This window comes from Gymnoscopelus microlampas (assembly GCF_963454915.1).
Source record: "Gymnoscopelus microlampas genome assembly, chromosome: 15".
In the NCBI taxonomy this organism is placed as follows: Eukaryota; Metazoa; Chordata; class Actinopteri; order Myctophiformes; family Myctophidae; genus Gymnoscopelus; species Gymnoscopelus microlampas.
The window spans coordinates 32,630,677-32,641,067 of record NC_139952.1 but is presented as its reverse complement, the minus strand read 5'-3'; the positions used below and the strand labels follow the sequence as shown (position 1 = coordinate 32,641,067).

Genomic DNA, 10,391 nt, shown 5'->3' with positions numbered 1-10,391 from the left:
GGGGTACAAATCACTGTCATTTTAGTGATTTAGGAGTACAGTAGGTATAAAGTGTTCCAACCAAAAGCTATGGAACAAGTCACATCATGTGTCTCAATGACTCCCATGCATGGTGCATTAGCGGCCGTTTAGTTTGCCTGGTACCAGAACCGTGCGGCCCATTCCAGTTTCAACTGACTCACACTGGCTTTTCAGAAGAACACAGTATCACGTCTACTGTTTGTGGAATAACTCGTAATTCTATTACTGGGATGTCCAAACAATAATTACATTGAATCTGATTTGGTTTTTCTGTTTAGACAGCAATGAAAAAAACAAATATGTCAAAGCCTATTTAGTAAAAAAAAAAGAGAAGATAATCGTCTCATAACTGGTTCTAGTACTTTGCACTCATCTTGGCTCAAACTGCAAACGTGTACTCATCAGCGCTAAATGATGATTACAGTTTAGCTAGCCTCATAGCATAATTAAGTCATTTTTTGGCCAAATTGACATTTCTGCCTAACTCTACTGTACTCTCCTAACAATGCTGCTTCATTGTGTCGTATTGCCTATGTCCTCAGCCTATCAGAATGCTTGTTACACTCCAAAATGACTTAGGCAGAAAGGGATTTTAAGTCAACTTTTTGACTTAGGCAGAAATTATTTTTGGATGCAACAAGCATTCCGATCAGAACATAGGCAATAAGGCAGGATGAATCAGCAGTGTAATAAGGCCAGTCCACACCAATGCAACTCCTTGCAACTGCTTGCAACTGCTTGCAACTGCTTGCAACATGTATCCACTTGCAACTACCGGTACTTGCAACCATTATCCCCAATGGCAGGATAATTGCATTATGCAAGGAGTTGCATTGGTGTGGACTGGCCTTAAAACCATGTTGTTGCAAGGAGTTGCAACTAGTTGCATTGGTGCGCTGGTGCGGCCTGGCCTTTAGGAGTAGAGTTAGGCAGATATAAATACAGGCAGATAAACATGACTTAGACAAAATTAGTTTTTTTCCTCATGATTGCTTAAGTCAACTAGATGACTTAGGCAGATAGTGATTTTTCATTTCTTCTTTCCTGAAAACCTTCAAAATATGACTAGGCAATTATGCAATCAGGGTAACGTTATGCTGAATTTATGCTCCGTCGTATGATGGTGTCACACACCAAAAATAGCAGATCTACAAGCTTTACAGATCACTACTTTTGTTGTACGACTAAGTATAAATCAGACTTAAGCCTTATCCAACCCACAAACTTTGTGGTGTAAGGGGATCTATTTCAGCTCAGTGGATTCAGACTTTAGCATCACCTGAATGTCACACTAAATAAAATAACAGGAGGGCTTTAGGCTATGCCTCTGTAATAGACTCAACATTCATTATTTGTGAACTTGATGAGCCAAATACTTCAATACACTTAAAGGCCTATAGATTGGCTGGGGTCTTAAATGTTTTTTTTAGGCCAAGGACCCCTTAGTGGAGAGACAGGTGAAGAAGGGACCCCTGTATACAGTATATTACATATATTCATATTAAACTTTTCCCATTGGTTTCATAGATTTCATAGATAGCTTCATATACTTGTTTGACAGCACTATCATCACTGTTGTGTAAATTCATGTTTTTGGTTAATGAGTATTTTTTGAAGACCCCTTGATTAGAGTTATAGACAATAAAAGTCAGCTCTGAGAGGGGATTGACGATTTACTGATACCATTGGTACATCTGATCAGCCTTAATAAGCTACATGTCAACTCCACAAAATGTCTTCAAAAGATGCTGGTGTAAGAACAACCTTAAAGGCACAATCCCACTTTTTTCCCCTCTCTCTCTTTTGTTTGAGATGAGTGGTTAGCCACACAAATATGGAGCAATGGTGATGTACAGTACATGAAAAGTCCAGTGGTTCTCAACGTGGGGTCCTGGGGGGTGGGGGGCGTTCCAGGGGGTCCCCAGCTCGATTGATAGTTAATGCTCACCATTACTACACGTACAAGTAAATACAGCTAAGAGAACATACAAGAATGTTCACCGTTATCACTACAGTACACAGTAAAGCCAAATGACAAACCATATCCGAACAAATCATGTCCAACAATAAAAAAGTTCTTAGACTCGTTGTCCCAGAGATAACAATCTTATTAAATTGGGGTCCTTGAAATTAACCACTTAAACACTATACGTTGAACGGCGTCCCCCAGGGCTCTATACTAAGCCTGCTCTCGTTTTCGCTCTACACTAAATATCTTCACAGAAAATAGCTTATCTACAAGCTCACAGGGCTTGTGGATCTGCTATTTTCGCCAAATGTTGGCCCCCAGAATAGGGACAGTAGGGTTCAAGTGGTTAAAAGAGGTTGAGACTCCGTGTTTGGTCTTGTAACAAAGTAAGACAGCAGTGCTACACTTGTAAGGCAATTATAAGTCATGGGTTCTCAGCGGGGTCATGGACATATCATTTAATTGAATCGATTCAATTACTTTCAGCCAATTAAATACATAATTGGAAGCGCCCAATATTCATCGGGGAATATCAAGGATTGCGTCTTTAAGGCTACATGTGTGTACAGGCCTATATGAAAGTTATGTCGACCAAAAAAGGCATATACTGAAATAAATTACCTCAACATTGCAAATGCAAATTATGACACACCATCAAACTTGTGCATTTATGTTATCAGTTCAGAAGTCATATCTTTGAACCACAACAAAACAGGAATAACAATAACAATAAGGAATGTTTGCTATAGATCAAAGCTGTGTATAAAAAAGTATTTGGTAAAAGACCCTACTGGCAAAGCTATGATTTTAGGGAGACAGCCTTCCGCTTAAACGGGTCATCATCATCAGTCACTTAAACCAGTGGTTCTCAAAGTGGGGTCCTTGAGGGGGGGTTCCAGGGGGTCCCCAGCCAAATTAATATTTGGGAACCAAATTGACCCTTATGTGTCTGAAACTCAGAGTGTACAAATGTACACTCTCAGACTTAAATGAACACTGATGATGATACTACAGTGTAGATTGGGGGTCCCGTTGATCAAAATGGTATCAAATGTGGGTCCGTGGCATTATGCATATCAAACTGGGGGTCCTTGAAATTAAAATGGTTGAGTATCACTGCTATAAACGTAAAAATATTCTCTTATGGGGGTCCCTAGCATATCTCTTCAAATGGGGATCTGTGGGCTAATATGTGTAAATTTGGGGGTCCTTGACATGAAAAAGTTTGAGAACCACTGACTTAAACCCTATATGCTTAGTTGACTAGGGTCTCCCAGGGCTCTATACTAGGAGTGCTAGTACTTCCCTCCAAACCGTGAATGTTCGCCCCCCAGAATTCTTCTGCCTACACATACGTCATGTGCTAGTATGAGCGAATAGGGGAACGGAATCAACGTCTCGTGATTCCTTGATTGGCCTGGAGTCTGGGTCAAACAAAGGTGCTGATTGGTTAAAAACCCGGATGTGTGTCTCAAAGAATAGGGCCACTATAGGGTTAAGTGGTAGTGGTGTAACATATTGGGACATCACTGTGTGCTCGATTCCTGTTTTAAATCCTCCACGCTGTTGAAATGATTGGCCAGCTCCTGTAACACAGCAGTCCTGCCCAGGTGGTCGTTCCGTCTCTTCTCCATCACCATGTCCTCCAGACTCTGAAACTCCAGCACGTGCGCGTGTTTGTCCGAAAGCAGTATTTTCAGCCGGTACGGCTGCTTCCCAATCCGTATCTCTCCGCCCATCTTGAACTCCCGCTTGCCGAAGCGGCACCAGGCGGCGAAGCACTCCGAGTTCCGCCAGCTCAGCTCGCGGTCCTTCAGTCCCACCTGCTCCATGGCGTTCTGGACCACCACGTCCGCGCCCAGGGGCTTGAACCTGTAGAGGTCGTTGACGATCCGGCACCTCCTGCCCTGGCTGGCGTCCGTCAGGAAGCTGTTCTTCACCTCGGACCGGTGCAGGTGCACCACCTGGAAGTCGCCGACGTACACGGCCCAGTGTGGGTACTGGCCGGTGGCCACGAACTCCACCAGGTCCCCCGCCTTGCACCTGTTGGGAGGAGTGTGAATCGAACTAATAGATTTAATCGACTATAAAAACAAAAAAATCAATAATCAATCCTTATTTTGGGCATGTCATCAGAGGCAAAAACCAAAAAGTTGACAAATTTCAAAGAATTCACAAATAGTGAAAATAGCTGTGTTATAAATGTGTTGTGAGGTTGTACATCGGCTATTTTCACTATTTTTTGCATGATTGAGTTACAAAGTGTAAAATAATGTTTAGATGCTTAATCAATTTGTTGAGATATGAAAAGTTAAAACAATATTAAATATTATATTAATCGAAAAGGGAATCGTTAGAATAATAATCGCCATAAGGAAATCGTCGGCGCAGCCCTAACCTGTTGAGCAGGTTCTCCGGCGAGGCAGCCTCCAGCTCGGCGGCGGTCTTCTCGTAGATGCACTCGTCGCGGTAGTACACGGCGCACTCCACCTCGTCGCGCGGGTCGTAGGGCTTCTCCTCCCGGTTCTGGTCCTTGTTGATGTCGCTGCCATCGGCCGCGGTGCCGCCGTCCTCCAGCTCGTCGTCGTCGCTGGAGAATATGTATGACACCCCGATCCGAGGTCCGGGTCCCCCCCCGCCGCCGCCCTCCTCCGGACCCGGGTCCAGGCCGTTGGGGTCCACGGTGGGAACTTCGGCGTAACTTAGATGTGACAGCTTGTCCACCTGGTTGCCCATATATGCCACCTGGTCACGGCGAGTAATGCGATCTGCAACTCTGCCTTATTGGTAGCAACTACCAGTCGCAAAACATCCCCACCATCTGTCAGCCAGCCACCTACCGACGGTCAGAACTCACCCTCTTGGCGGACAAAACTTCATCAAAACGCGCGTCAAGTGTCCCCAAATAGGGAATTACGCACAGATCTCGGCGATCTTATGATTTGTAGATACGTAGACCCGGGCAAACAATGGCCGATCAACAAGTGTCTTGAGGGAAAACGCCAACAACAAAAAATGTACAGGAATGGAAAATCCAACCAGGTGTCGCCCTATAGCCTCACAACGCACCTGCTCCTAAATTCACCTCCCGTGCGTAAACGTAAAGTAGTTTTATAAGGCTGTCGCATGTGGACAAATGAGTCATCAATCCAATCAAAACATAAAAAAGGATGATAAATGCGTTCCACGCCGTAGATATACTGTAAAAGAGTCGTCAGTTAGAAAGCAGGCTTCCTCGCTTCCTTCCGCACACTATCGTTCCAGCAGAGCAGAGCTCCCATCGTGAAGGGCTGTTATGCATACACTACACAACACACACAACCGCACACACGCACCTCTACAGCGGCTTCTGTTTTTAAAGCGGCAGTGCATCTGTCACCTCCTACAGTCTACAACAGTTTCCCAAACAGTGGGGCGGGACCCATTTGTGGGTCGCAGACACATTTTTATGGGTCACGAGTAAAATATCCCTTTATGTTTTGTTTCCTACATTTTGATTAAATTATTTTTATTTTGTATTTTTTTATCCGCAAAAAGGCAAACATCTTAAGAAATCCCATAAATTAGAAAACAAGTTTAAGAAGTTGCTTCACGCCGCCTTGTGAGCTTGTAGATCAGCGATTTTCACAAGTTTGGGCAAACGTCTGATTTCTCTTTTGGGTCTTGAGCTAAAAGGTTTGGGAACCACAACCTACAACTAACCCACAGCCCGCAGGGATGGTGTTGTGCCAAGGTACTTACCCCCGTCAGGATGTGTTCCCTCAGTGTAATGCAATGCATCCATGGGTCAGAAGGCTACTGTTAGGTTAGGTCTGCCAAATGTTGGATCTCAGAATGTGATTGATTGTTTTGCCCCCTTGCTCCCCTGCCCCCCCTCTTCTGCTTCCCTTTATATGGAAATAACAAAAAACAATGGAGCTTGCACGAAAACGAATTTCACCCACTGTTTTACACCTGTAATCCTGCATGTGACAACAACCAGGGACGTGCACATATAGACGCTAGGTGGTGCTAGAGCACCTGCCCTTTGCCCTCTTGACCAGAAGTGCCCTTTTGAAAAAAAGAAAAAAAAAGTTTACAGCAGGGGGTCTTCAATAGGGGGTCCGGGACCCCTAGGGGGTCCTCAGAGTTACTACAGGGGGTCCGCCAAATCTTTATGTGATACGATTTTTCTTTTTACCATAACCACTCGAAACCTAGCATCCATTTTCTGAGGAGAACTTTAGCCAAAAATAGCCAATCTACAAGCCCACAACGCCTCGCAGCGCGAGGCGTTGTGGGCTTGTAGATCTGCTATCTTTGGCTAAGAGGTATAGGTGTAGAGGGAAAAAAGAGCAGACTAAGTAAACAAAAAAAAGTATAATTTACTTGAGCACCTGCCCCTCAAAATGTCTGTGCACGCCACTGTGTCTTGATTCTGATTCAGAATGTGTTCCCTCTTCATCCCCCTGCAATACAAATATCAGCGAAGGAAGGTTGGTTTTAAAACATGGTTTACAACTGTTTTTTTTTACCATGTTCATAGTTCATTGTTCATTGTTTCAAGATATTTGTTTGGGTTATAAACAAATGTTTTGATGATCATATCACTATCCATTTATCTATCTATCTAATTGATTTGTGCTGATATGCATTGTATTGAACACATTCTTTTATGGGTTGGCCTATACCAAATTTGCCCAACCTATTTAAGCTATGCATTATTTTGGTGGGGGGGGGAGACACAGACATGTAGGCCACAGTCCACAGGCCAATAGTACCATGTGTGTTTGGCTACTTCATTGTCAGGCAGCCAATGGTTTTAGCTACCAAGCAAATTAATTATTCAAGTCTGCCGTCCTAGGAATAAACATATGCAAACTGGAGCATTTCCTAGATTTCCCAGAGGAAAGACTATTGTGTTTAAACATTGCAATTACGTTGACCGACTATTTATAACAAATTAGTCCGTAGACATCTAATGTCCTAATGTATGGTTTCATCATATCTGGTAAGTTACACACCTTTGTTTAATAATGCTGTCAACGGTTGGCTGACAGCTATCCAATCACATCTCGACGGTCCCCTGGGCTATGGGACCAGACTCTACCATCTCCTCCCTGCCCTCCTCCCCCTCCGACTGTCTCTTCTCTTCCAATTTTGAGACTATACACTCAGCAGCACAAAGCATGCTGTGTAACCAAAAATCACATTAAAAAAACATTAAAAAGTTTAACCTGCCCATTTATTAAATATGCAACACAATACACACACACACACACACACACACACACACACACACACACACACACACACAGTATAAAATATGCATTACAGTAAAGTGATGTACATTTGTGATGTGTCTGTATATGAACACAATTGGCCCGTGTTCGGAGGAGGGAAGCCAGACAGGGAGGGTGATAATTGTCACTGCACATACTCCTATGGGCTGGGGCGGCACCTGTCAGTGGGGAGGGTTGGGCGGGAGGAGTAGAAAGAAGGCTCTACACCCTCCCGGTGGGGGCCCCTAACTGGCAGGTGAGCCAGTAGGATACAACAGTAGTGACTATATTATATTATATTTTGTCCACATCGCAGCCAAGCCCTAATTGCATGATGATGGGGACATGTTTACCGTTCCCATGCACCTGTCTGTCACAGGAACCAATGCTGTCCTTTGCTCCGTCCTTGTGGGACTACGTATATGTCTCCATTACATGTGTAGTGGCATCTGATCTGCGTAAGCAATCGAAAGCAGAGCCACACTGGCTCGGAGGCACGGGGGCTATTTTCTCATCATGTATCCCACAGGCAAGGGTGAATGTGCACAGCGTGCCCCCGAAAAATGGCACCTTGCAGCTGCTTCTTTGTGGAAAACACCTGTCTTGAATGTGTGTGTGTGTGTGTGTGTGTGTGTGTGTGCGCCTGTGAGTGGGAGATGTACTGAGAAATGAGTAATGGTGTGTGTGTGTGTGTGTGTGTGTGTGTGTGTGTGTGTGTGTGTGTGTGTGTGTGTGTGTGTGTGTGTGTAGGCTAGCACCGCCTGAAGCTCATAAGTCCAATATCTCCCTTGGCCAAGAGCTGGATTCCCTTTAGGATGAGAGGTAGAGACGTTTGGTTTCCCATGGGGGAGAACACAGCGTGATCTAATATGAGAGAGACGACACTTGCGTTGACTACCATCGTAAGAATGGAATGCGGAAATGCTTGTTTTATCTCAATGGTATAGTTCCAATGTTTGGAACTATAGCCCATAGCGGCCCGATTTGCGGCGATATCAAAGCGTGTCATAACTCTCTCTCTCTATGGGTCTGGGAGGTCCAGGTTCGAATCCCAGGTGTTAACAGTTGCAATTAGCCTACCAGGTGTCTCTTGAGAATGAAATCTCAGGTATCTATGAGATTGCCTGTATAAATAAAGGTTAAAATAAATAATGTGATGAAGGATGAAAAACATCCACACTCTGTTTTGAAAGCTCCCCAAAATCGTGAATAGAATAGAACGTTTCAACATTTTGAGTTGAAACGTTATGCTATTCTAATACATTCACAATTTTGGGCAGCTTTCAAAACAGAGTGTGGATCTTCTTCATTTGCTGTTTTTTGAATCCTGCGCCTGTCAAAATTGCTTTGCGGATGTGCGTGCATTTTCTTGAGCTAAAATAAATAACTCACCTCTCTTTGTCGGGAGAGGACACAAAACTTGCAGATTGTAGCTTTAAACTGTGGACAAGAAGACAGCAAGAGAAGACGGAGGGGGTGAGGGATAGAGAGGGGGGTCTGTACACCATTAGCACCACCAGGGCAGACAGGATGCATAACACAGCTTCCTCCTGACCTCAATCTTCAGCTGGGATCTACCGGTGGAGCCTACAGGAGCTTGCACACCCTGCAGGGTCAAAGATATATATTGTCGCTGTCAGGTGGAAACCGTGTATGTCCTTTTCAGGAAATGGAAAAACAAATAACCTGTGTTCCAATGGATCCAATCTGGTTATTATTTGGTAGCTCTTGTTAATACTTTTCATTGCTTGAATATTTATAAAACTCAGAGACACGATTAATAACATTGAAGTTGGCGTCCCCATTTTGGCCATATCATCATAGGCGAAAATCTGTGATAATAGAAAATAGCCGATCTACAAACTCACGCATTGTGATGCAACACGATGTGAGCTTGTAAATGGACTATTTCAGCGGCAAAGTATAAAGTAGGCCTTTTTAGGACATATATTTTTTTAAACATTAAAAGATGAAAAATGTATATGCAAGTTTTCTGTGCGACAGCAACAATATATAGCCTATTATCAAGAATGTCTGTTTACCGTATGACTTTCAGTGTGGGAAATGGATGGGACAGATTAGGAGGCCACATTAAGCTATAGATGAACTGAGAGATGGAGCTACAGTATAGTTTACACAAGAACATGTTTTTCATTTCCCCCTAAACCCAGTACAAATTATATTCTAAGTTTGTTTAGTCTTTTAATAAAACATCCGATATCTGGGTCTCAAAGGCCAGGCCTCAAATTGGATTTTCATTCAAGACGAGTGCCAAAGATGACCACCAACATGCAGAATGGAAAGAGTAGAATATCCCACTTGGGTAGATGTAGTTAGACTACTTGACATACTGTATATATTACTCAAGTACATCGTGTTGGAAACTACTCAGGGTGAATGTACAAAAGTAGCTAATTTGAAGACTCGTCTGAATAACATTTACACTGTATGGTCACATCCTGACCATAACAATTTCAATGTGAGTGCGATCCAATCCGATCCAGTTCAGTGATGTGATCCAAAGTGATGAGCACGTTTTCTGTATGCAAACGCTTTCTGAAAGACTGACTTGGAAAAAAGATTGAAAGATTGTAAAAGCGGTTCAAAGCCAATTTAAATGGAATGTCCTCCTATTGTGTCTTAACAGCAAAACCATAGGCTATTCTGAAAACATTGCATTTCCCAAAAGTATCTAGTTGAGTACAATACTTAATCAAAAATATACTTAACCACTACTTCAGTGTAAGACAAATAGCAAAAATGTGGAAAATGTGAACATTCATCAACATAGATCTTCATCTATAATGATATGACAAGGAATCCTAGGTTTAAAGTGGTTAAGTGATCAGAATGACTGATTTCGCAAAGTACTCAAGAAAAGTACAAGTACTATTGCTACAAGTGTGGCGCTGATAGGCGTAGTGTACATCTGATAGTGGCGTTTCTCTGGAGGAAGTTGAAAAAACAGAACCATGAGCGTGGCCGATGACACCGCAGATAGATAAGCGGCAACCAATCATGCACCGGCCAGATAAGAAGACGTGAGATGAGTCATTGCCCGTCTGAGATGAAAACTCATACTTCATGCAGGTTGCAGGCCTGTGGCGAGGCAAAGATGTCAAATACAGATAAGACAGCAC

At 43.3% G+C, this 10,391-nt stretch overlaps 1 protein-coding gene across 1 annotated transcript; it reads right to left on the bottom strand.

Annotated features, from left to right (window-relative positions):
* Positions 1 to 2,644: 2,644 nt before the first annotated feature.
* lratd2a (LRAT domain containing 2a) lies at positions 2,645 to 5,320 on the bottom strand. The gene is made up of 2 exons (XM_084080924.1): positions 4,389 to 5,320; positions 2,645 to 4,033 (listed from the first exon to the last, which is right to left on the bottom strand). Exons 1-2 carry the CDS (start codon positions 4,724 to 4,726, stop codon positions 3,517 to 3,519), a joined length of 855 nt encoding a protein of 284 aa, XP_083937050.1. The 5' UTR covers positions 4,727 to 5,320; the 3' UTR covers positions 2,645 to 3,516.
* Positions 5,321 to 10,391: the final 5,071 nt, after the last annotated feature.